Source organism: Osmia bicornis, chromosome 7 (genome assembly GCF_907164935.1).
Source record: "Osmia bicornis bicornis chromosome 7, iOsmBic2.1, whole genome shotgun sequence".
NCBI classification, from domain to species: Eukaryota; Metazoa; Arthropoda; class Insecta; order Hymenoptera; family Megachilidae; genus Osmia; species Osmia bicornis.
The window spans coordinates 1333282-1360300 of record NC_060222.1 but is presented as its reverse complement, the minus strand read 5'-3'; the positions used below and the strand labels follow the sequence as shown (position 1 = coordinate 1360300).

General features: G+C 35.6%; 4 protein-coding genes across 6 annotated transcripts; 3 read left to right on the top strand and 1 right to left on the bottom strand.

Annotated features, from left to right (window-relative positions):
• The first annotated feature begins 2248 nt into the window (after positions 1–2248).
• LOC114874054 (G1/S-specific cyclin-E1-like) lies at positions 2249–6206 on the top strand. Its single transcript, XM_029182968.2, has 3 exons — positions 2249–3402; positions 3864–4476; positions 4551–6206. Exons 1-3 carry the CDS (start codon positions 3389–3391, stop codon positions 5295–5297), a joined length of 1374 nt encoding a protein of 457 aa, XP_029038801.2. The 5' UTR covers positions 2249–3388; the 3' UTR covers positions 5298–6206.
• A 244-nt stretch (positions 6207–6450) lies between these two features.
• LOC114874051 (transforming acidic coiled-coil-containing protein 3) lies at positions 6451–16007 on the top strand. Its single transcript, XM_029182964.2, has 6 exons — positions 6451–6942; positions 12803–14543; positions 14616–14923; positions 14981–15210; positions 15281–15592; positions 15668–16007. The coding sequence occupies exons 1-6, from the start codon at positions 6832–6834 to the stop codon at positions 15861–15863; spliced, it is 2898 nt and encodes a 965-aa protein (XP_029038797.1). The 5' UTR covers positions 6451–6831; the 3' UTR covers positions 15864–16007.
• LOC114874053 lies at positions 15878–18982 on the bottom strand. Of its 3 annotated transcripts, none has more exons than XM_029182967.2 (5): positions 18733–18982; positions 17595–18375; positions 17241–17516; positions 16666–17170; positions 15878–16604 (listed from the first exon to the last, which is right to left on the bottom strand). In XM_029182967.2, exons 2-5 carry the CDS (start codon positions 18365–18367, stop codon positions 16380–16382), a joined length of 1779 nt encoding a protein of 592 aa, XP_029038800.2. In that variant the 5' UTR covers positions 18368–18375; positions 18733–18982; the 3' UTR covers positions 15878–16379. The 3 variants fall into 3 exon arrangements, with proteins under 3 accessions (XP_029038800.2, XP_029038799.2, XP_029038798.2); XM_029182966.2 differs by having other exon boundaries at positions 18737–18981; XM_029182965.2 differs by lacking the exon at positions 18733–18982 and adding an exon at positions 18502–18667.
• A 303-nt stretch (positions 18983–19285) lies between these two features.
• Positions 19286–26971, top strand: LOC114874050 (retinal-specific phospholipid-transporting ATPase ABCA4-like). Its single transcript, XM_029182963.2, has 25 exons — positions 19286–19473; positions 19617–20257; positions 20334–20614; positions 20687–20845; positions 20914–21154; positions 21228–21395; positions 21479–21666; positions 21760–21924; positions 21987–22095; positions 22163–22317; positions 22391–22552; positions 22635–22706; positions 22785–22923; positions 23073–23310; positions 23386–23545; positions 23617–23833; positions 23912–24433; positions 24502–24627; positions 24690–24908; positions 24981–25271; positions 25344–25651; positions 25720–25867; positions 25941–26151; positions 26222–26435; positions 26519–26971. Exons 2-25 carry the CDS (start codon positions 19945–19947, stop codon positions 26732–26734), a joined length of 5022 nt encoding a protein of 1673 aa, XP_029038796.2. The 5' UTR covers positions 19286–19473; positions 19617–19944; the 3' UTR covers positions 26735–26971.
• Positions 26972–27019: the final 48 nt, after the last annotated feature.

Here is a 27019-nt window from a genome sequence, read left to right as displayed (position 1 = left end):
CTTATCAAAGTAAATAGTTGGAGTAATTAAAAGTATTCATGCTTATTACTTTGATATTGAAATCTGCTCATCGCGAAATAAATTCTTGTACATATAAAAAAGAAAGTGTATTGTGAAATCGGAGGGTCATCCGACTTCTCTACATTTTTAAACTCGAATTATATATGTATATGTAAATATGTACAAGAAAACCCTATCCTGAGCTAAGGCATAAAATACACAAAAAAACAATTTGCACGATTATCATTGTATAAAATGATACAGTGATATTCGTGGGTCACTATGCTCGCTCAAAAAATAAAAATTACAACCAATTCCCGTGTCGCTACGGACCATTCGTCCTACGACATGATGGGAACCGGAGGAACTTTAAAGCATGCGACTCACCGATCGTTGACTTGCACCACTGCACTCGCCACACATCTTAGATTAATCCATAGCTCGACTGTTGGCTCGTCAAAGAAACGGTATCCCCACTGGCCAAAGCACTCATCTGAAAGCATAAAAATCACGATTCTTGAACGATATATGCTTTCTCTCAATTTGTTGTAGTTAATATGCTAATACATAGGATAATTCAAAAATATGCATGCAAAACTATATGGGAATAACTACACCATAAAACACGGTAAAACACATGCAAATACATCCCAAAACACTCGAAGATGAAAACCATAGAACACTATAAAATATTTGCAAAATTATAGTAAAACACATAGGGTACCAATCCATAAAACCTACTAATAAATCCGTATAAATATGCCAAAACACAAAGGGTACTACTCCATAAAACCCACTAATAAATCCGTATAAATATGCCAAAACACATAGGGTACCACTCCATAAAATCCACTAATAAATCCGTAAATATATGCCAAAGCACAAAGGAAACCACACCATAAAACACAATAAAGCACATGCAGGTACATGGGGTACCACACCACACAGCACACTAATGCACTTGTATAAAAATGTCAGAACACATGGGTGACCACACCATAAAACGCACTAATATATCCGTATAAATATTCCAAAACACATGGGAAACACTATAGGAAACACCATAGGTACACACAATAACACTTGTGGTAATACACTGATAAATTCATGCACGAATATCCATGGTGTCAACCCGTACCGGTATATGTTTGACAGCTCGATCCGTATCCTTCGGCGGTCGCGATAAGACTGACTAGATTTGACCTCTCTCCAGGTCGCGCTTGTACCTGCGCGCGGCGCGCGCAATCAAGCATGACATTTCTATCTGATATTTGTTAATATTTGTTTAATTATTATTTTATATTTTACAATTGTTTATTAATCAAATTATTGTTATATGTATTTAAATTGTTTATTTCTTTACATTTCCGCGTGGGTATATTGCAAAATTTTGTTTAATTATTCTATTAAAAATTATTTAATTATTATTTTTAATTTTACAATTGTTTATTAATCAAATTATTGTTATATTTATTGAAATTTATTATTTTTATAACTTTTATACACGGATATCCAGAAAACTTGTTTGAATTATTTAATTTTAATATTTAAATTTCAATATTTTATAACTTTTTGACGATTTGCATAATATAAGGACCAGACTACCATTCTTTAGGGTCTCCTGAACACGTCCCTCCAATTTTTTTGCATTCTGTTTAGAAATGACGACGTAATTTGCGAACTCGCGTCTAGGGATTTTTCTAGGGACTGTCGGTAAAGTTTTCAACGCTAGCATCATCATAAAGAAGATAGTTCAATACTCCTTACAGATTGCGATTGTGAATAAAGCGCCGCATATGAATCGTTTCACAAACTTCATTCATCAGTTGATAAAAAAGTGATGAATAAAAAGTAGTAATCTACTTATCATTTTTCTGCTTGATGGTAACATTCGTTAATAAAATAAGTAATGTTTTTCTCTGAATATTATAGTCTCATATAAAAACAGGTACTTTTTATTGTTACCACTAAGTCTACCAGCGTAGGAGTATCATTGATTTTAATAATATATAGTATTATCTAAAATATTTTAATTCATAAATACATTGATACTCCAATATTTTCTACAAATGAAGCGTTATTGTATTATATTTAGTAACGTTAAGTTTTATATTTATTAATTGAATAATTGATATGTTTAAAGGAACAAACGAAGGCGTTGAATTCGTAAAACATGAATGATCTGACAGGTTCCTTTTTCTTATTTCTATGGTTTATGATCATGACTTGGAAGGGAAACTATTTACGCGCGCATATTTCCCGCGTGGTTGGGGCGTAAGTGCAGACGTGCATAGGAATGCGTTTGTGTGTGTTCGACGGATCAGCTGAGCGCCAGCTGTGCTCCTTCTGTCAACCAATAAGAATCGCTTATTCTGGCGCACAGCAGCGCCCTCGAGTACACGACCGGTGCCCACTGATTTAGCGTTCCCGCGAAAGCAATTCGTGAACTTTCATTCCTAATTTTGAAGCCTTATTTCATGTGTATATACATATTTTTTTCGCAATTTTATGTAAGTTTTCGTTTTATCGTGTACAGTGTATCCAAAGGTGATAATAATTTTCAATATTACTTGAAAAAATTGTGAGATACTTAAGCGGGAAATAGAGATGCGCAGAACGCGTAGGTGCTGTGACTCCTTGGATTTCTGTACCATCTTTACACAGTGTTCCCTGTTTTAACGTGAGTGCATCGTATTGCCACGATAAAATACAGTGTTCCTAGTTTGCAGACTGTAATTTTCACAAGTTTTTACAATATCTTAATGAGTAAAAGGGTACCGACAATAAGGCGTCTGTCAAAGGACGCTAACGTTGCACCACGTTTGCATAGCCCTTATATTCCGCACGCGTACACGAAAGTTATAGCGTGTATGCATTGAAAGTAAGCAGCCAGGACTTTAAGGAAGCTGTTCTGTGAAATTTGGAAATTTTTTTGCCCCTTTGAGGTTATGTTATACATATAGAGGGCGTGACAGTGCCAGATTGCAAGCAGGGGTTGGTCATCGTTTCGCGCGCTGGTCTCCCGCGCTTCGAGTTCCACGTCTTATATTTTTCCGAAGAATTACTGTTCTGTGATATCCTGAGGCTTGAAAATACATTAGAAAAGATTTTAAGAAATTTCCGTATTAAAATACACTTTACCAATGAAAAATTATGGCATCAAATATTGAATCAAAAGCAGCCAAGTATACGTGCATTATGGCGATCGGGTGCGTGTAAGCTTCGCGCGCTCTTTTATTTTTCGGCATTTTCCTGATTAAATTATTGATCGTATGCTTCTGAAATTAAGCAAACGTTTAATTAAAATACCAATCTACCAGTACGTAAAATAAAAAAATTAATTTTCAACGGAAATATTTTCTGAACACGTCGACAATTCTGGAGCAAGATGCCACAGACAAGGTGAGTGAACGACTTTCCATTTGGTCTTGAAATTTCATTTAATTTCATCGATATTTTAGTGTAATCATTTAAAACATACGTCAGACTAATTTAACTAGTTTAAGCAATTTGCTGTTCTTCCTAATTAAAAAAAAAAAGAAAGAAATATGCATGTATAACCTTCTTCAATTAATATGAACTTTTTAGAAGATCCAGCAGTATTGCATAAATATTAGCCAAGCAAATTTTAACTTGATAGTTTTATGATTAATTTATAAATAGTTGTAGTCAATTACAAAGGTCATATAGGATGTACATGACCTCTAAAAGACATTAGACGTTGTATAACGTAATTTTCTGTAGCAATTCAAAAATATTTTTCTTGATCCTATAGTGTTAATACGCTTGTTTCTTTGGTTTAATCAAACATCTAAAGTTACTCTGATCATTTCAATTGAAAATCATTTTTTCCCTTCATACAGTTTACAGGGAAAGAAGTCACAAACTTATTTGCAAGGGGGCAAAGCAGCAACAGTATCTTTAAAACGTAAAAGACGTGCAACAGAAATCTCTGAGGATTCTGAAAATTTATATCCGCCCAATAAAGTACCAGCACTGTCACAGACATCATACCCAGAGTCATGTCAAACAGTACATTCTTTAGAAAATTCATGCACACCACATCAAGTGTCTCCATTAAAAGAACAGCAAGAGCCAGCCACATGGTCTGAGTTAAGAAGTGCAACTTGCTTTTTAACACCATCATCATCTAATAATATATCAAATAGACCTAGCCCTTTACCATCATTTCCATGGGCTGATGGTAATCAAGTTTGGTCCTTCATGTGTCTGGGAGATCAGAAAACAATTATTCAAAGGAATCCACAGATGTTTCAAAGGCATCCAACATTACAGCCCAGAATGCGGGCAATTTTATTAGACTGGTTAATTGAAGTTTGTGAAGTATATAAGCTACATAGAGAGACTTATTATCTTGCCATGGATTATATAGACAGATATTTATCCATCCATCAAAATGTACCCAAAAATCAACTACAGTTGATAGGTATCACATGTCTTTTTATAGCTGCCAAGGTTTGTACATTTTTTTAGCTTTATTTGACTCTAACATTAAATAATTGTCTAACGAAAATAATTTTTTTTTTCAGGTTGAAGAAATATATCCACCCAAAATTGCCGAGTTTGCATATGTTACTGATGGTGCATGTACAGAAGAAGAAATTTTAGGAAAAGAATTAGTGATTTTGAAAGGTCTTGGGTGGAATTTATCTCCTGTAACTGCCCCTGGTTGGCTTAATATATATATGCAAATTGAGTCTGGTGATTGGTCAAATCCAAATGCCTTTATTTATCCTCAGTATGGAGGTCTGCAATATTCCCAGGCAGCTCAACTACTGGATCTAGCCACTTTAGACGAGGGAAGTTTAAAATTTCCTTATAGCCATATAGCAGCTGCAGCTATCTATCATACACAAGGAAGAGAATGTGCTTTAAGAGTATCGCGCATTCCGTGGGAGCAACTTGCACCTTGTGTCAAATGGCTTACTCCATTTGCAATAACAGCTGCAGAAGAAAGTTCTCAGTTTCTCTTAAGATCTACCATACTACCTGTAGAGTCTCATTCTGGATCTGGGCTTAGGGCATCAGTGCCCAACATAGTAATGGACGAATCACATCGTATACAAACACACGTAGTAGATTTAAATATGTTAGAAAGGGCACAACAGCGGTTAGTAGACGAGGTCCCATCTGTTGACACAAATGAATCTGACTCGAATCCTGAGTCTGGTAGACAGAGCCCTAATGAAAGTGGAATTTTAACTCCACCGTCTAGCAGTCAAAAAAATTCTACCACACCGCCGCATCCTCCACCGCAATTACACCCATATACGTAATTAAATATTTATAAACGCTTCGTATTTTGTAATGAAGTGTTATATATTTACTAATTGATGGTAAATAATTTTAACTAAACACCAATAGTGTATAGGAAATATCATTTAATTGCTTAAAAAAATTCTGCCTTGTGCAATACTGCACATGTGCTACTAAATACGGGATTGCTTGAATGCACGGTAATAACAGTACATATCTACTGCCTTATTATCGTAAATAATACGGTGCTTCCCATATAAATCCACTGTTTTGTGTAGTGGTATTTTTGTTATAATATTAAGATTCACAGTACAAGGTGTTAATCACTTTCTATGGTGCCCATAGAGGCACTGAATTTATTTAATATTACTTGTTTTATCATGGTCGTTGAAAAATGTGCCTTACATAAAGGAATGTAAACTTATATGAAAGCCTATATGGCTATCTTCTGTGATTATATTCATGCAGTGAAACTTGATGCATTGTATTAATATGTTAGATGGAATTTAATAATTATTACTGTCTTCATTAATCTAGACAATATTAGTGCCTGCAAAAAGTGTCCTTAAAACAACTTTTTATTCATTTCTGAGGTCAATAGAGATCATTGTGAATAGTATTCTTTTACATAATTCGCTTTATTTTAACGCAACGTATTATAACAATGTGTTATTGTGCCGGGTGAATGAATTTTTATGTACATGTATATTGTGAAGTATTAATAATAACAAAAAAAGTAGAGAGGGTGAAAGGGGATGAATGCATGCGTGAAGTATAAGACTAATAATTATTATATAAGGTAGAAACTTCGTGATGAATTATACACTGCCTTATACGTAGTGACGCGGCGGTTTATACACATTTGTATGAAAAACTTGACAATAAATATTTGTAAATTGCAAAATTAAATAAAAGATGTCCTGAATAAATCTATCACTATTGATGATCTACAGACAAAAATTAGTATTCTAAGAAAATGCAAAATATAAAGTTCATTCAACATAAAAGCGTAACTTGATTGTTAAACTTACAGACGTACGTTTTGCAAGACGAAGAATCGAACATCGAAGCCGACATTATCGACGGTAAAAACAGCCTGGCAGCGCCCCGGTGTTTGATCGAGAAACGCAATAGTGTTCTACGATTGGCTAATGCGTTTGCATTCAAGTTGTCAAATGCCAGACGGCCGTTAAGAAAGCGGTTGCGTGCCAAACATTGGAACGTTGGCGGAATCGACGATCATATGCACGAACTTTTAACAAAATAGTGTGATTTGTGTGTTTCAGCACTGCATTAAACCCATCTATCAAGCTCAACCCAAAGTGTTAATGATATTTATTGTGAATGCAGATATTCGGAGGCAATCGTGTCGTTGTTTATTGCTTCGAAGATCAACTGTGAATGCAAACTTCGATAACTTTGAGTGTTCTTCAATTTGTACATAATACGTTTGAAATTAAGTTATTTTGTGCTTGTGTCCGACAAAAGTGCAACGACGAATGTACTTAATCAAGTCGAATTTTTAGTAAAAGTTAGAAAAAAGATATCGTCACGATGTCAAGTCCAAGGAGCATTGGTAGTACAGCTCGTGAAGGGACCCGAGTAGTACTTCGTGAAATTACTGCATCCCTACATAATTCGTCTCCGGTACCTCTTCGTTTCAAGGTATTTGTATTAAAAAGTGATAATGTGCCCTGCCTATGACAACGAACCCCGAGTTACTCGCATATTCAGCGTTCTTATCGGTACTATCGTCTTCTTTTTGCCCTGTCGCCTTTTCTATCTGTTTTTATTGCTAACAGTTGTGCCGGAGAATCCCTATAAATAAACCCTGAATCTCCAGGAGCACCTTGAAACGAAAATAAATTTCGCTTCCCGCGCGTTGGCATCTCTTCGACTTTCAAAAAGAACGCATAAACTTCGTAAAATTAATTTTTTTTTATAGAAATAGCAACAATATACATCAATCGTTTATTAGCATACTTATATCGTAATATTTGCCGCGTGTGTAGAATAAATTAAGAGAAGTACAGTTAATGTTTGACGCACAGCTCGTAAATCCACGGTACTTACAAATGCTCCTCTATTTCTTGTACGCATAAAACAAAAACTGGTTTGTTTCCAGCGTTACACAAAAATCTTGTTCCCGGTTAAACCGGTTCTCCTCGTTACGGTGAAAAACCTACTGCATTTCCGTGTGATTCTGGCTGCAGAAACAATAAAAGTGACGTTATACAGTACGAGCACAAAGTTTTTAATATATCAAAGTGCAATAGCATCAACGATCACAGAACTAGGAGACAATAGCCTTCGTATAAAGAGTAACTTAAAATTCATTAAACTTCAAGTACTTGATATCTCCTTTATCGCGTCAATTTAATCTGTTATATTCAAGACTCTGCGATTAATATGCCGCTATGTAAGAGAAAGTGCTGATTAATCAGGATAAGATCGAACTACCGACATTATTTTTAAAGAAAAAAGAAATTTAATGAAATGCAAAGTTTCCCTTGAAATTCTTCAATATGTATCTTCCATTTGAGTCTGACGTTCCATCATAATTCGATCACGTTCAATGAACTTTCGGCTTTTCCTTTCTTCATGCCAGTGTCAAATGACTCGTTGCAGTTTAATCGGTCCATTGATTTACCATCAGCGAGGATACGCGCTTAACGAGCGTGTTCACGTGTCATTTCAGAGATAGCGCTACATGAACCTCACCTCGCTATCTCGAATCGGTGTTCCACCACTTCCATAGTTGGTGATCTTTGTAGCATAATGCCCATGCGGCGTGTGCGCGGTCCGACGTTACGACAGCGGTGTGTAACAGCAAGTGTTAGTGCATGTATCATCGTGGCAAGACGGTGGCGATGATTCTCTGGTCATTGAATCTACTCGACGAATCGCAGCCTCGTTCCATGTTGTACGCGATCTAGCCGCAACCTTCATCTTGGGATTGCAAAATCATTCTCGAAAGGTGAGGCGTTCGCTTTTTGGCAGCATCGTCGTTTCTCATACATACACAGACACGTAGATGGTGGTGGTCGCGTGCCGTCTGAGAGTCAGTGGTAGTGGTGGATGTCTAGAATATCGACTGGAGAATGCGCTGCGCTAATATTAGAATTTCTACCAAAGATATCTTCCGTTGATCCGTCACGTTCGGTGAGTGCGTGGTTTTCTGGCTAAGTATCTCTTGGCAAGCAGAGACAAGCTGACTGCAAAGGTGATAACTAACTGTGTCGTCAGACCTAGTTCCTCCTCTCTCGCTTTAACGCGTCGTTCTTATCGAATGCAGTCGTATCGAACTGCATTAATGTCCGTATAAAATTCTGTATGGACCATAAGACTACAGCTCGATGAAGCTAAACGCAGAGGGATGAGAGAGACACACCCCTGTTGAAAAGTGTTCCTTTTTCTCTGTCAACGCGACAAGATGGGAATGACTCATACATATAGCCGATAGTGTGTGTTGTGGTCTCGATGATGTCAAGAACACGCCGAATAAGGAGAGCGCGAGCTTCTCGAGTTTCGAATGGAAATTGCTACTGATTGTATCGCCTTGTTCGCTTGAATGCCTCGAATATACGAACTGCTCGAGTGAACGCGTTCAGTTTATACCGTAGATTTAACGAATAAAAGCGCACGGTGTAATCTATAGTTCGTCACGGTTGACGAGAAATGTTCTTCGAAATTCAAAGTGGATCGAAGATATCGAACATCAAGGCGGGAATTTTCGATATACCTAGGTGCGAACATTTTATTTTTATATTTTTTGATGTCGAGATGTAACACATTGCATTCGAGTTTATTCGTTGTAAAAAAAAAGAAACGAGAATATTTAAAGGCTATTAAACATGTCCACGTTTCAAATCGATTTCCCGCAAGTCTACAGCGAATTTACTCTGTTCATGTTTATACATCCTTGGTTCTTAACGAAAAGCTTGTACAGTACCGAGCATGGTACGTTTCACGAAGAAAAATGGCGATGCCCCCCCCCGTGGTTTTCCTTCCTCGGGCTCCGATCCGTCTCCGGAGACGGTCCCGAGGAAAATGAAGATGCGTGGGTAGCGGTCCCATATATATAGGTCAGGCGCGGCCCTCCGCTTGCATTCAAACGCATACGCGCGAAAATTTGAATTGATGTTTACCTTGTTACTTGTACTTTTCAGTTACATATTAAATTTTATAATATTTAATAACTAAAAATTATATTATTATTTGTTCTAAATCATGTTTAATGTTAATATTATTAAAATTAATTATACATTGTACAGAAGCCTACTACGTTCGATACTGTACGTTGCGTTGTTAATCGATCTGTTCTCATGCTACTAAAGAGGTCTGTAATTGGCATTTAGGAATATAAACAGTAATTAAGAGTGTTAATTGCCTTGATACATGCTAGACCTTCTTCAGTCTTATAAATTAAGAAACATAACTTCTAAAACGTGTGTACATTATTCAACTCGTTCATGAGATTCTATTACCTACTACGTTTCGGTAACTTACGTAATTATCTTAGAAAAAAAAAGAAAGATATTACAAGAAGCTAAAAAAAAAAGATGGCATGAATATTCCTGGAGTTAATTTCTTATTTCGTGATAATAAATTGCGTTGCATTAGCGAACGACATGAACGTTCTACTTTCTAACCTCACTTGTTTCTAGAATTCGCCTCAATTCAGAAAGATTGAAACAGGCTCCTTAATTAACACCTAAGAAAGTAACAATTTGATCTTTAGTCGAACGATATCGAGTAATCTGGTATTTATAACTTTCAAGGATGAACCGAAGGATAACAAAGTTTCTAGCAATCAGTTTAATCGATCTCTCTGCTTTTCGAAACTACAGTCATGCTTTAAATTCTTGAACAAATCGTTTCATCGTCAGTTTTCGTTTTTTCTTTCATTTGAGACAGAGCTCTTGTTCCAAGAAAGTTCTTTTTCCTATTACACTTTCGTTAGACGCAGCAGGTGTGTCAGAGTTTATTGAACTGATAGAGCGCGTCAATTTTAAAAATCCTAACAGAGTCAGCGAGACGGAGTTAAAAAAAAGACAAAAAAAAATACACAAAACCACGAAGAAGGGGTGAATGGCAAGCTTGAAGGATGTTCCGTGTCGTCCAAAATAAACGTGTCAGGGGGTGTGGATATATAGAGGGGGGGAAAAGATGGGGGGGAGAAAGTAAGAAAGTTCACAACGTGGGGTTCCGTTGAACCCGCGTGTAAATATGGTTGCGTTTCGGACGGCAGTGACAGCCGAAAAGTGGAGGTCCTTTCAGAAGTCATGGGGAATCTCATCCGCAAGGTAAACTCGTTGGAAAAAAAAGCTTCGTATTAATCTGTAATCGATTTCACGTTCGACAACGATAAATCGATGGATCAACCCTTTGCCTTACGATCTGGTCTGCTTTAGTTCATTGTTTGCACGTTCCATCATTGGAACAAAGAAAGAAATTAATATCTGATGGATAAACTTGTACTCGGCGATTCTCAATTTAGAAAATTTTGATTAGAAGTGAAATTAGCACCTCTGGAGTGTCTTGTTCAGTTGAGTTTGTAATTAAGGTCACCAGTGCGACTAATTAAAAGGCAAAGGGTCATACTTTTTTGAGGAAGTTTCAAGGAATTGAAAGCTGTTTCTTTCATTCTTTATAGAAACTAACACGTTGAATGTCCTAAGAGTCAGTGAGAAAAAAGGGGACAAAATAGTATTAGAATTATTATAATGTAATGTGGTGATTCTCCTTACGATATGTCTGACCATATACGGACGCCTCCACTGCGGCGTCGTGGACAAAGCATACGGAATTCATTTCACATTCAACGTGTTTAAGACCTGCACATATGGTAGATGTTAGTTTTATATATCGTTATTTACCATGCACACGCACGAACCATCCTCGAATACCAAATAAAGCATTGAAACGAAAGAAAGAAAGAAACATTACTGTTTAACAAAGGCATATTCGAACAATGCTACACGGAGTCTCTATTTTCCTTTCGTTTCAAGGATTCTTTGTTCTAAAATTCTATCTTCGATAGTTCAATATGTACTCGTTGCATGAAAAAAATTTCCTACTTGGAAACGAGATATGGCCTTCGATATTTCTTTTATATTTAGAAATCGACAGAAGTTTTAATCGAAAAGTGATAAGGATCTTCCTTCGAAGAACGATGGAATTTAATTTAATTTCACAGGAACGTCGGTCTCTTATCTTGCAATTCAATTTTCTAAACCAATTTTCAAGAGCTTTACGTTTCGAAAACTCCTCGACGCGTATATACCGAGTGACCTAAATCGTATTCGCGATAGACAAAGCGTGACGTCAGCATAGATTTGCGAATCAAATCGCGTGCCGCGAAATTTTGCGTTTCATCGAGGCACGACCTACTTCTTGCCGTTCGTCAAACGCTTCATTGTTTGATCGCTTTTCCTTTTGCATGCGATGAATGAAAACAGGAAAAAGAGCTCTTTTTGCCAGGATTAATTTTCAACGCTGTTATCGATACACACTTTGGTTTTGGTTCAATTTTCAATACGTTGGAGGTCAGGGTCTTACTGCGGGAATTTTTTTTAAAATTATTATTGAGTAATTATTGACTTCATTTTTCATAAATCCTATCATTTCGCTTATTTGCACTGGATAAGAGGATATGACACACGTGGTGCGTCACTAGTTGTATCAGATAAGACGCACAGGTTGCGTCGTCTGGGGTACCGTATAAAAATATCCTAAGACACCACACGATTCACCGCACAATGACTCCGGATCGTATAAAAACTGAAATTGATGATACCTTCCCGATGAAAGTTGATTTTTCGTGAAACCGTGAAGAGAATTCGCTCATAACTGTTCTTGGCATGGATTCGCGGCCAACACTGGCGCGCGAAGATCCGGCAAAACAAAATCCTGGTCTCCTCTCCCTCTCGGTCGGTGGGTATATTTTATAATTAGTCTCAGCCTCGCGAAGATTGCGCAATTTCTGAAAGAAATCGCGAGCCACGCCGTCAGCTGATCTTCGCGATCAGTGAACGTGGATTGCTCGCGGTATACGGGCACGTTGAACCGTTCTCCTCTCCTCTCCTCTGGTACTTATTCGCGGGAGAAATGGAATATATCAATAAACTGTTGCAGCGTGCCACCGTGATCCCGGCAAGGACGACGTCGCCCACGCAATTGGTATTTTGCGTCGAACTTGTAGCTCGTTACCAGCCTCTCGAGTTTCTGATTAATACGTCTAGTTTCCAGGGATTCGTTCAATCGCCAGGATGTCTCTCAGTTTTACGTCGAACCTCTGACGATGATTATGATGTTCATTTCTTTTTTATCATCAGTTCAAAGTATTCGGCTTTATATTGAAAATCTGCAAGTTCTAAGGACAATGTAGGACCACTGTTCTAAATCCCCGTGAACCTTGTGTTTATAAAAATATAGCAACACAGCATGGAAATACTTACGATAGAATTAGAGAACTGAAATTGTCTTTTGTTTCAACTAACGTGTCCTCTTTTTTGTTTAACAGAGCGGCAACGACAGTCCAACAGCGAAAACAGCGGAGCATGAGGTGAAGGTTCGATTCGCCCGCGAGTTTGCCGACGTTGGATCGATCACTTACCCGACACCGGACAGCCTCTCCTCGGCCGGTAGTTTCCAGAGTCTGAACAGCAGTTTAAGCGCCAAGAGCAGCAACGGCGTGAACAGTCCAGACTCCTTGCCTTATAGTCCTAGCCAGACTGTGGACAGTTCCTACGTGAACCCTGATATATCAGGCTTGGACGATTTGATCCTCGGTTGCGCCGACATACACCTGAACAACAGCGAAGAGGATCAGAGTTCCCAGGATCTCAGCCAGGATCAGACGTTCGCCTCGGCCACCGATGATCTACAGATCGATCGTACCAGCGAGTTCTCTCTGACGGACTCTCAGAACGGTACAGAAATCATAGAGAACGAATCGACTACGCGAGAGTCCACGCGTTTATCGTTCAATCGCACACAAGACATTCAAGACCGGCCAATTTTGTTGGGCACTGTTTGCATTAGGCAACCTTTGCCCGTTGCTCTGATCACGAACAACAGGTACAACAGAATCTTGAAGCCAGAGGAATCGATCGACGAGTCGATTTCACCCGACAGAAGTAACGATGATTCATCTGGTTCCCGAGAAACCGGTGGTAGCCCGGTGAACAGCGTCGACGAGGTTTCACTGCCACGTCCCAGTCCGGAGGATCCTAATTTAAATTTAACGACGTGCTTGTCCCTCAGCGAGGAGATCTCGGATATCTGCAAACAAGATCCACGTATCACGTTAGAGTCTACTTCGGTGGAGGTACCTTTGAACGTACCTAATTGTCCTTTAAATTCAGCACCGCTCGAATCCTCGTCGTTAACAGAGCACGAAGAATTCTCGTTACCTGGTATATCGACGTTAGCGGAACATGTGGAAGGCTTGTCGTTGCCTAGTATCCCGACGTTATCCTCTTTCACAGTAACAGACTCCTCAGGATCGAGCGGGAACGATTCTCACGAGGATAAGGACAATGCGAAGAACCTATTGGCTAAGTCTTCGTCTCCTGTCAGTGGTAGCGTTGCGGTAACCGCGTCTCCGCAAGATGCACTGAAAGAAAGTCCTATTAGAGAGGTACAGAATAAAAGTTTGGAAGAAGCGATATCACCTAGTCCCTATGATGCTGCAAACGGTGAAGAAAGTTGCGCAGATAACTTGAACGACACTCCAGTCTCGAGACCAAAAACGCCTGAAGTTCAACAGAATTCGGAGGAGACGAACGTTCACAGTGAAGTTGAAAGTACTAATATCGTTGTTAAGAAGCTCGAGCTTTCTACGCCACAGGAAGCTAGCCTAGAGGTAAATGTTTCTCCTTCTGAAAAGGAAGAGGTAGAGGATAATAAGTTAAATGAATCTCCTGACACCGAAACAATAGAGTGTTCTGAGAAGGTAGGTTCGATAAACTTGAGCGTTGAAGAGAAACAGAAAGAGAACGAGGAAGAATTTTCCGAAGAAAAGTTGGACAGAACGCTTACCTTGCAAGATATATCCTTCAATGCAGAAGCTGTGCCAGACTTGGAACAGTATACGGAATTCAAACCGCAACGGCAGAGTACTTCGTTAGACACGTTATGTATTGAGCAACCAAATTTCGAGGACTTGAAGTCTGCGGCTGAACAGGTTGCCAATGATATTTTTAAGTCATCGTTGGAATTCTCAAACGAAACTGATCATTTTGTCAGCGCGACGTCCGATTGTAATTGATCAAAATTATCTTCATTGTTAAAGCGTTCACAAGCGTTTATATTAACTATATCATTTTTTACAGTGTTCCAGGATCCTAAGAGCTTCGACTTTTTGATAGCTCACGGAAATTCGAAAAAGAATACCATAAATCGTTTGAGAGCGGAATCTTTATATGTGAAATTTGATCCATTGGTATCGGATACCAGTATGTTACCCCAAGGAAATACTCAGCCTATAAACGAGGAACAAAATGGCAAAAACGAGAATTCATCGACGAATATTAGCACTCCAAAATGTAATCCTGCCATAGCTGCCATCGATAGGCTACTTTATTTTAGTCCTATCGCTACACGTAATGTTCAAAAGATGGAAGAGCCACGAGAAAAGATTGTAAGTATACATTGCTTAATGTATAAAAATATATGTACTCATCTTTCTATCGTATAGGAACAGCCTACAGAGGAACCAAAATCAGATATTCCACTTATTACTGATATTAATATGAGTAAAGAATTAGAATTAGTAAAATCAACTGTATTACAATTAGAGGAAGAACTGGAGAAACAAAAGAAGGAACATGAAGCGGAGTTAGAGAGGCAAAAGAACTCTTTCCAGGAAAAGATTAATAAATTACAAGCACAATTAGCACAGGAAGTAAAAAGTAAATCTCAGATGACGTAAGTTACTTGTTTATTTGTAAAATATTCTAAATAGAAAAGAATAAATTAATTGGATTGTTGCTTTCAGGGTCGTAGTCGAAGAATATGAGAAATCGATTAGTCGGCTGTTCACAGAAAAGGAAAGGGATCGTACGAATTTCGAACAGGAAAAGGCGAAAATTCAAGAGGAATTACAAGCCACTAACGTCCACTTGACCAATACAGAGGCTGCATTCAACGACGTTCATCAGAAATATGAAAGACTGAAGGGAGTCGTATCCGCGTACAAAAGTAACGAAACAGTACTGAAGGAAAGTATTGAGGAAAATATGGAAACTATAAAAGGTTTAGAAACCCGATATGACCAGTTGAAGAATCATGCTATGACTCAACTTGAAAAGTAAATGTTACAATATAAATATCTAATGCGAATGTATGTTGTTTAGGGAATGTTATTTTATAATATGTATTTCAGAGCCAACTTTGAATTGGATGCTATACGAAAACAGCACGAGGATGAAACGGTAAAACTTCATGCGATGGTGAGGAAAGCAGAGCTTAAGAGCAATTCTCTGGCTGAATTAGTTGAACAAAAGACTAAAGAAAATAAGGAACTGACGCAAATATTAGACGAAGTAATTGCCAGGGTGGGCCATCAAAATGCGGAATAACAAACGAAGAAAGATGAACGCGTATCGCGCGTACAACACGATTAGTCTTTATTTTTTTACTCGGCCCTTAACATTTTAGATACAACTGTATGCTAGGTACGATTGATATACATGTATACAACGCGTTGTTTCTAAAATTATTAATTGCAAGTTATGTTTTGTTTCAGAGAAGCACCTTTTATTAATTATTTATAAGTTGTGAAATATATATATATACTATTTTACCGCTAATAAAAAAATAAGCATATTAAAAATAACCTTTCATTTTTTTGTTTAAACAGTAAAAATATTTTTTCGCAGTTTCAACATTCACACTACGCGCGTTAATGTTTCACGCGGTTTCTTATAATACACTTCAAAACAAGTATTTCACTAAATTCAGTTAAATAAAAACCACTGTTTATACATTTTCCACCCTGTCATACGAATACCAATGATCAACGATTGATATTTCTAATCATAAATAACAAACTTCGCATAAAGTCGGGTCAAGTTTTCCTGTACCAATGAGTATTATCAATCTGTTGGTCTTGCATTAATCACAGATAAAACGTGATGTTTTGCTAACTTTAACATACGATCGCTTGTACTCCCTAGCTTACGAGGAATATTTTTATTTTCCAGTTCAGGCATGAGTTTTTTAATAATTCGTACTAAGTTTGTAGCGTATGGTTTGAATTTTGGATGACTCATGCCTACACCTTCGCTTCGTAAAGCCTCTGCTACCGCCCATAATAATTTCTGGAAACATATGTTTGCATTATTTTGCATAGTATGAATTTAAATATTAAAAAATACCTACCTTTCTATGTATGTCGCTTAACTCGTTTCTTCCCTCAGTCACGGATGGCTTGCTTTTTTCGATTACGTTACTCGACGAGTATCTCTCCCACGAAGGTGCCGAGTTGTTATGCACTTCATGCGGGCAGTCAAAAGATAAACTCTTTGCCCACTTGAATCGCGACCCTTCTAATTCTTCTTCGCTCTTTCTTTTCCTCGATTCCTCGGGTACTTTCGGAATGTCTTCGAACTCATTTTCCTTCGAGTTCTGTATAAACAGTGCACGTTTAATGTTTTGAGGATTTGACCCACTTATAAGCGTCTTGCTAGGTCCGGCACGGTCCGGAGAGGAGCTTTGAAAGAGGGCACGTTTCGACGTTTCTATTTTCGCCTTCAATGGACTGGGCCCATCTAAAACAAGCCTACGAGCTACTCTTTTCTTTGTTGAACTTTTCGGAGTTCTCCTTGGACTTCTGCCTCGTGGACTTTTACCCCGCGGACTTTTTCCTTTTTTAACCGTAGGTTTCCTAAAGCATTGCATGTTTTAAGTTTAGCGAAAATCTTTTTAAAATGTAACATTTTAAACTTAACACATACTTAATATTTAACACTAGTAGCTTCTTATTATTAGGTATTAATCCTTTCAAATTTGCACTAGAAAATGTTCTTCGTCTTTTCGTTAAATGATTCAATCTCTTCCCTGGACTTTGGCCATTATTACATTTAGCTAAAAGATTTCGTTTCTTGGCACTTCCTGGTGCTTGCTTAGAGAACCACACAGTACAAGTAGACTGAGTCTCTGCTCCTATGTACCTTTCGCATAGTTTTGGTAGAAAGTTTTCAAAATCTTCAACTGCTTTGTTTCTGTTATAGCTGAAATAACATGAGATATTATAGATACTTCTATATAAATGCACCAAATTAGAAATTATAGAATATTAATGTACTTACTGTATTCCATGAAATTTGTGGTGATATGCTTCTGGCCATGTTAAAATGGAAGCTTGTTCTTCTTTAATAGTATAATAAAAAAGAGATTGCTTTTTTTCAGAAGTGCAAAACAATTTGGTTTCATTATTATTTGTAGTTGCCTGTACATGCTCAAGGTTTAAAGGTTTTACTACATTTTCTACAGTGTTAAGTACACTGTTCTCAGTATTAGGAACTACTTGTTTTAATGTACAATTATCACTTGAAACATTAGACTTTAAATCTACTGTAGGTATATTATTACTAACATTACTTTGACATTGTGGATCACAAGCATCAAAAGCAGAACTTAAATTTCTAAGGGTGCTTTTGCTGCGCTGATAAGAATTAATTGTACTGATATTTTCTTTGTGCTTTTCCAGGAATTCCTGGTTTATACCTTGCTGCAATGGTTCTTCTGGTAATACCCTTGGTGTACAAAATAGGTGCTTATTCTCATAAATACGTATAAGAAATTCTGAACAATCAGTTCTACAAATTGTATGTTTAGGTGGTGGAGGTACGCCGCTTAAATATTTGTTAATTTTAATTAGTAAACTATTATCAGATTTAGCAATCAAATCAGCCTGAGAAGGCTTCTCTGGACTAGCTACTACTGTTACTTCATTTGTTAATGTTTCATTGTTCTTGTTATCATCTTCATTGTCACTATCAAACATCTCTGGACTAGAGATGTTTGGAAGTTCTTTTTCAGTCCTGGGACTTCTAACTCGGTTAGAGGGACAGCAATCCATGGCATTGTCTACAAAAATGCAAACATATAGTAAATATGTTTGTTAAAATTGAAGAGTCTTACAAAACCTACATGTGTCACGAAAAGTTCGTTACAAGTATTATATATATGTATCATATCAATAAGCTATCTAACCTTGCCAAAAGTATACCATAAAAGCAATTTTAACAGTAAAATTTTCTAAGTCTATTTACAAATTATTTAAGCTTCACTTGAATGTCACTTAGCATTTGGACGTGATTCAACGTCAAAATGACGATTAGCCTGTTGCTTCGTTAGTCACGTTGTTTGCATATTGCATCTTTAAATGTGATGTATGTAATATTTATACCATTGCATTGTGCAGATAAATTAGAATATACATACTTACGCAGTAAATCGACGTTCAAACGTTTTTCGTTCAATAATTTACTGGCCAGCAGCCAAATTTATCTGTTTCACGACATCAGAAACGGAGCTCACTGCGTATAAGATATACTATCTGGCACGTCATGCATCTGACAATAGTATGTTTAAGCCTTTGCAAGCGTTACATACTTTCACGAAATTTTTAACGCACACATGCCATGTATGTATATAGAACGACAGATAGATATGAGATAACATTATCTGTAATGACTATCTATATTTTATTGATAATTTAAAACATATATGTATATATAGTATTCGTTCAATGAGAGAACATACCCGTTTCGCGCAGCTCAAGAAGGCCCTCTGCTCGTACTCCTAACTTTATAGCAATATACACGGTGGACAAAAATATATAGATAGGGGAATCAACTGATAATGTCCCAGGTTGAAGAGTATAATAATTATAAGACCACTGCATATGCAGCTTGGTGCTACAATGCACTTGCCCAGACTAAACATATTCGAGTCAATCCAACAGTTAACATGCGCAAAATGAACGAAAACTCGTTATATGACGTTATAGTTGCATTGTGACAGTAGTAAGTACTGTCAAGTGCGACGTGTTTTAAGCACTGTAACGTTAAGTAATTAAACGAATACATTTTTGATAAGAATACATGAAGTGTAAAAATGTGTAGAATATTATTTTTATAAATTCTTTAATACAGAGCTAATAAATATTTATCTGTACCTCAGGTATGTACATATTTTAAAATACTATAATATCCTCTGAATATTAGTAAAACATTTATCTTTTTGAGTATTGAATTTAATTTCATACAAATTTGGTGTATTCTTATATTGACATTATTCTGTAATAATTGAACTTTGGTTTTCAGAGAAAATTATTATGACAATCATGAAGAAATTAAACATAAATGCTTATAGAAATTCTAATTATATGTAATCAAGGCTCCACAAATGAATGTGTAAAAGAGTTTACATTATAATTTGGTTGTCAGGGTTACGTGTTTAGCACATATTATATTCTAGTAGAATATATACATGTTGATTCATAGATCAATGTTTATAATATATTCATTGTACTTTTATGAACTTTCAATGGCATTCTGTAACTTATCAGTTTGCATATACAAAGCATATATACATTGATTATGCAAAGTCATAGAAGTCCTTAATTAAATTTAATAACATCAGAAGATCAAAATGGCAAATAACATGAGGACTTTTGCTTTACTTTTATATAAAAATTTATTAATACGATGCAGACATTGGAAGACAACAATATTTATACAATGTTTGATACCTATTGCTTTGTTTGTATTGATACAAGCTGTGAGAGATTTTAGTGTACAACCACCTAGAGTGATTAATGAAAGTACCTATTATCCTATATACACCAAAGATGAATTGACTTTGATAAACAGGGATTTGACATTTTTATACTTTGTGCCACAGAATTCGTATACAAAGAATATTGTGCATAACACCAGAATGTGTTTGGGATTGCCACAAGAAAGTAATTATTACAATCATTAATGTAGCATGTTATGCTGTTTTGTTAATATTTAAAGCTATATATTTGTATTAAATAGGTGTAGCTGGATTTTCATCTGAAGATGATATGATTAATGCTTATACAATTCTACAAGCTGAAGCTCCTGCTGTTGAAGTTTTAGCTCTTGTGTTTGAACAATACAATACAACTGCCATAAAATACAAAATCAGGCATCCCATAGATATTCCAAAAACATTGTTCCAAAACACATTTGATCAGTCTACAATATATTTTAATGTTGTACCATTTGTACAATTGCAAATGTGTGTTGATGATTCTTTTATAAATCAAACATCACATTCCATGATTGGAAGAATGGTATTATAAAATACATATTATTAAGTTCACTTCTTGCTGATAGTTTATATTTATTATGTATGTATATTTTAGGTGTCTATACAAAGAATGCCATATCCTCCATATGTTAAAATAGATGAGTCAGATATAGTACTAAGAGTGGGAATATGTATGTTTGCAGTCATTGCATTTTTAATTCCACTATGTATAGAAACAAATTATGCAACAAAAGAAAAATATATTGGAGTAAATGTAAGTATGTTATAAACTATAACACAACGAACTTCTACAGTAATTATATATTGTTTAAATATGTGTAGGTTTTAATGGCAATGAATGGAGTAAAACATTACCAAAATCTACTAAGTTGGTTAATTACTGGCATATTCTTCAGTATTTTTTATATAGTTCCAATAATAATATTATTTAAAAATACTTTCTCTGGAAATGTAGATCCATATTTGTATCATAGCAACACTTTTATATTTTGGCTAATATTTACAGTACATATTGCCCATTTAATATCATTTGGTATGCATGTTGCTGCATATTTTTCAAAACGTAAGTTTTATTTCTGAATAAGTTGTAAAAAATAATATGTAGTTATGAAACACGATTATAATTGTTCTTGCAGCGCGTTTCGTAATAACTACACTATCAGTTATTTACACTGCTTCTTTCTCACTTCATGGAAATTTAGTAAAAGTAGGAGTATTTTCGATAATACCGTATTTGGGAATATTGTTTCCAAATATATTTTTGTATAGATTCCTGGAAGAAGTCAATGCATATGAAACTCAATGTATGTAAAAATATTTCTGCGCTATTAATATTTGAATATAATTATGTATGTTATTTGAACATTAAATATGTCCCGATTTTTAGTAATCGGTATTCAGTGGTCAAATATGTTTATTGCGGGGGAAACGCAATATAATATTGGTGGATGTGTTGGATATATATTACTTTTTTCCCTGTTGGGTACTTTGTTACACTTTTCCTTAGCATTATACATCAATGCTATATTCCCAGGAAAATACGGAGTACGTAAAAAGCCATTTTATTTTCTAAAGGTAAATTGTTTAATACTCCAAAATACATTATATTTCTTGAGATACACTATACATACGCAATACATAATGCAGAACACTTGTATAATTTTGTAGTATTTGAGGAAAAATAAAGTATATCTTGATGAGGACATGGAAGATTTTGAGTATGATAAAGAAGATAATGAAAACTTTGAACCTGTAACAAAAGGTGCACTTAATCCTGGAATTCAGATCCGTAATCTTAAGAAAACATATAATACTAGCTGTTTTCGAAAATCGGTAAGTTTGAATAATTTTATTATTTAAGTTTTATAACTATATTTGCAATTATTTTATAATAGGCAGTCCATGCATTGAAAGGTATTTCAGTCGATTTATATAAAGGACAAATAACAGCTTTATTAGGACATAATGGAGCTGGGAAAACTACGCTTATGTCCATTTTAACAGGTACAAATTCTGTTTATAAAAAAAAAGTACCTTATATCGATGTCTTTTAATATATATTTTTCATTAGGTGTAATAAGTCCTACTGAAGGAAAGGTTCTTATAAATGGCAAAAATATTTCAAAACATTTAGAAGTTATTAGAAATGATCTAGGATTATGTCCACAAGAAAATATGGTTTTTCCTGATTTGAGTGTGTTCGAACAATTGGAATTTTTCGGTCTAGTAAGTATAGTATCGCGGTACTACAGTATTACTATAGATAATGATCTAAAGTAATTACATATGGAAATTTTAGTTGAAAGGTATAAATAAAACGAGGAAAGAAATTCGACAAAATATTAATATGCTCCTTGATAAATTAAAATTGAATGAAAAAAGGAACGTTCTTCCAAGTACATTATCCGGAGGGCAAAAGAGAAGACTGTGTCTTGGGATGGCTCTCGTCGGGGATGCTAGTGTAAGAATATACTAACATCAATGCAAATTGAACTTGTTTTATCGAATAAACAATATTTTTATTTCGGTAATATCTCATTTAGATTATAATTTTGGATGAACCAACATCAGGAATGGATCCTGAAACTAGAAGAGATATCTGGGATGTTATATTAGTAAGGGAATTTTTCTTTATGCAGAGCAATTAATAATTGATTTACATAAATGTAAAAAACTTATTCAATTTTCTGTAGAAAATAAGAGGAAAGAAAACAATTTTGATTAGTACACACAACATGGAAGAAGCTGACATACTTGGGGACAGAGTTGCTATTGTACACGGAGGACGATTAAAATGTTATGGTACAACCATGTTTTTAAAAAAGCAATATGGTTGGTACATTTATTATAGAGCGATATATGTACAAGGTCCGGCCAAGTAACAACCACGTAATTACGTGGTGTCCGCTCCTATATGTTATTCGGCCAGACCCTGTATACTATACATATGTATATACATATAAGGTATTGTTTAATTTTAGGCTATGGTCATTTAGAAGTCACTTTATCAACTAAGTCATGGTGTAATTCAGAAAAAGTTATAAATAAGTTCGATGCAAGAACACAACAAATAAATGTGGACAGTGAAAAGATTGTTTTAAGTGTACCAAACACTGAGACATTACCACAAATTCTAGATAAAATCGAAAATCAGAAAAAGAAATTGGGTGTTACTGGGATCAGCGTATCACTTATTACTTTGGAAGAAGTATTTTTAAAGTATGCGACTTTTAAAGTACATTTAATCATTGTCTAATGAAATTTGTAAAAAAAAGTATTTATTTTATTTTTTAGAGTGATTAAGAAAGAAGAGAAAGAAAAACATTTAAATGAAATATTCTATTCCCCATTGCAAAAAGTACAAGGATGGTCCTTGTGTATGCAAACAATTTTGGCACTGTATCATAAAAAATTAACTTACACTAAAAAAAATATAACCCATACATTGTTGACAGTATGTATTAAGATTAGAAGTAGATTATTATTAATCTATTATTGTTTTACTTATGATTCTATATTTTTTAGCTGTTTTTACCAATTTTATCGGTCGTATTAATGGCTTTGAGCTATAATACGCCTCGCGATTCGACGGATGTATTTCCACTTGAACTTGATATGTATAGACATCCTAAAGCTCTATATTCGTCTAAAGTTGAAAAATGTGGTATGCATTATAAAGATTCAGTAGATTATTTTGGTGGATTTGCAGAAGAAGTACAGCAAAATACAAGTGTTTCACAAGGTAACTACAACAACTATATTTTGTTTTGGAAAATTGTAAAACTTAATGTAAAAAATTGAAATCAAACTATTCTTTCAGCTTTATTGGATCATGCTGTTCAAGATATTGCCTCATATCGTAACAATTATATCGTTTCCGCAGAATTTAATGTTTCCGACGATAATGCCGCCATACTCGCTAATGCTTTTTATTCTGGTATTGCGGTTCACAGTGTACCATTAACTGTGAATCTGTTATCGAACGCGTTAATCAAACGTTTTGCTGGTGACGAATACTCTATCCGTGTTTCAAGCCAGCAGTTACCAAACCCTTTGTCTGCAACAATATTAATGCCAGAAGCGGAATCATTGTCACGAGTATTGGTGTTTTGTAGTTTCTTCTTCCCTACTGTAGCACTTTTTGTTATCCATCCTTTTCAAGAAATGGAAACTAAAGTAAAGCAGCTTCAAAGAATGACGGGAGTCACGTCTTTCTCATACTGGGGCACGATGTTTTCTTTCGATTTTTTAATTCTCACAATGTCTATAGTTATTATCATGCTAGGCTTTTATATCATGGATATTATCTTAGATATCCGCCTGTATTACCGCACAGAAACACGTAAGCTGATACTAAAAACTGATTATATCTATTAAAAATTCAACTTAACTCGAACTTTTTCTTTTCAGTGATTATGATACTATTATTAGTATTATTTGGCATTAATTCTTTATTTATAACATACATCTTTAGTTTTGTCAATAAATCAAGAAATACTGTGGTAACCATATTGAGTCTTGTACCTGTTGGATTTGGTAAGTTATACTTATATTTAATCCTAAGAACACTTAAAATGATCATCTATTTTCTATTCTAGTTTTGTTTCAATATCTTCTGCACGAAGTGGTACATAGTTTTGACCGTTTGAGGATTCTACATGCAATACAGAAACGGATATTCCGTCTGATACCTCATGTGAGCCTATTTCATGGTCAATTATCTTTCTTCAACGTAGCTGTACAAAATGCGAGATGCCGTCGATTACCAAAACGATTGCAAGATGTAGTTTGCCTGGGTTTTAAGGATGTTTGTTGTGGTATGAATTTATATTCCAATTAATCATGTGCTCTAACGACATATCATTATTTCGTTATGTTTTCTTTTTAAGATTTGGATTGCGTAGATGGAGTATGTAGGAACCAGCTTCCGTATTTTTCTAACGAAGACAGTGATATGAGCCTGACAGAATGCGTTGTATATTTGTCAGTCACGCCATTAATATATTTTGCTGTACTTATTATTTTAGAAGAACGATTGATCGACAAATTATACGCTAAAATGTTCGATCAAAAGTTAAAAAATGCCTGTGTTATAAAAGATGAAGAGGTAGAAAAGGAGAAATATACAGTAGCATTAGAAATAAAGAAGCTAACGAATGGTAATGCAGTATTTCCGGAAGGTAGGTTTATTTCCTTGAGTTAATTGAAAATAAGAAAAAATGTCCTCTTGCGAGACTATGATTACAACACAGGTGTAGGAAGGACAATAAGTGGGAAAGAAAAAGGAACGACAGTGCCTACCGTCAAATTGAATGCTCTCGAAAGTCCAGAAACTAATGACGATAGTTTGTTCTTGGTTTATGAATTAAGCAAATATTATGGAAAATTAATGGCAGTACAAGAAATCAATTTTCGAGTAAAGCAACGAGAATGTTTTGGATTACTTGGCGTTAATGGTGCCGGAAAGAGCACCACTTTTAGAATGTTGACTGGCGAAGAAATGCCAAACAGTGGTATCATGTACTTAGGAAATTCAGAAATTCATACAGATAGGAAGAATGTAATACACAATTTTAATAGAACTGTTTACCATTAATCACTTTCACTGATAATTAATTTTCTTCACAGTACCTTGCTCAAATGGGCTATTGTCCACAAACTGACGCACTACTCAGTTCTTTGAATTCATTCGATCATTTGCGATTGTTTGCCTTGCTTCGTGGTATACCAAGTTCCAAGGTGGACTTAGAAGTCAATAAATGGATCAATCGTCTCAGTAAGCTACACGATCTTTCATGTATTTTTAAATAATTTTCATGCAGAGTTCAGAAATGTATCCATTATTTCAGATTTAAATGCTTGCATGCATCAACCAAGTGGTACTTACAGCGGTGGGAATAAACGACGTTTGAACATCGCAATGTCTTTAATTGGAAATCCGACTCTCGTTCTGTTGGATGAACCAACAACGGGCGTCGACCCTGCTGCTAGGAGATCATTGTGGAATATTCTTCAATCCTGCCAAGCAATGGGACAAGCTATTATACTTACTTCTCACAGGTACATTATTTGACTCGGTAATACATATTAGCGAAACTTCTGTACTTACATGAAAAGATATTTGCAATAGCATGGAAGAATGCGAGGCTTTGTGCAATAGGCTAGTCATTATGGTGAAAGGTCAATTGGTTTGCATTGGTGCAAGCCAGGAATTGAAGCAACGATTCGGCGCTGGTTACGATATTCACGTTAAATTAAATCCCAACCGATCGGATGACGATGTGAGCAATATAAAATCGATTATGGAATCATCTTTAACGTGTGAAATCAGAGATGAGAATTTGGTAATAATTCTTGACAAATACAAAGCGTTTCCTAATGAATCATTCAAGCTTCCGGTGATGTTATCTTGTTCTTCATTCCCCAGGGATTAATTGCTTATCATGTAAATGATTCTGGAACGACGTGGGAAAAAATGTACAGCACAATGAATAATCTGACTGAACGGTACAGTTGTATCGAAGATTATGCCGTTTTATCGGCTACCTTGGAACAGCTATTCATTCAGTTCGCCAGGGGAACTGAATTAAGGAGGTGCGAAGAACCTCTGGTAGACTATAGCACTCAAGCAGCGGTTGTTTAAATACTTATTGATGAATTACGCTTTTAAGGTTTTCGAAGCATTTCATTCCAATTCATAAAAGTATTATTATGCGTGTATGACGTGTATTCGTATGCGACTTATATTTTGTGCGATGTTGTGCGCTTAAACCTACAAAACAAATCAAATATGTGTACATATATATATAATTTATTTCTCAAAATATATAATATGCAGCTGTATTAAAATTCTTATCTATTAATAAAGAACATTAAGAAATTAATTCTAAGAAATTTCACATATTATGATGAAATGGTGCGCGATTTG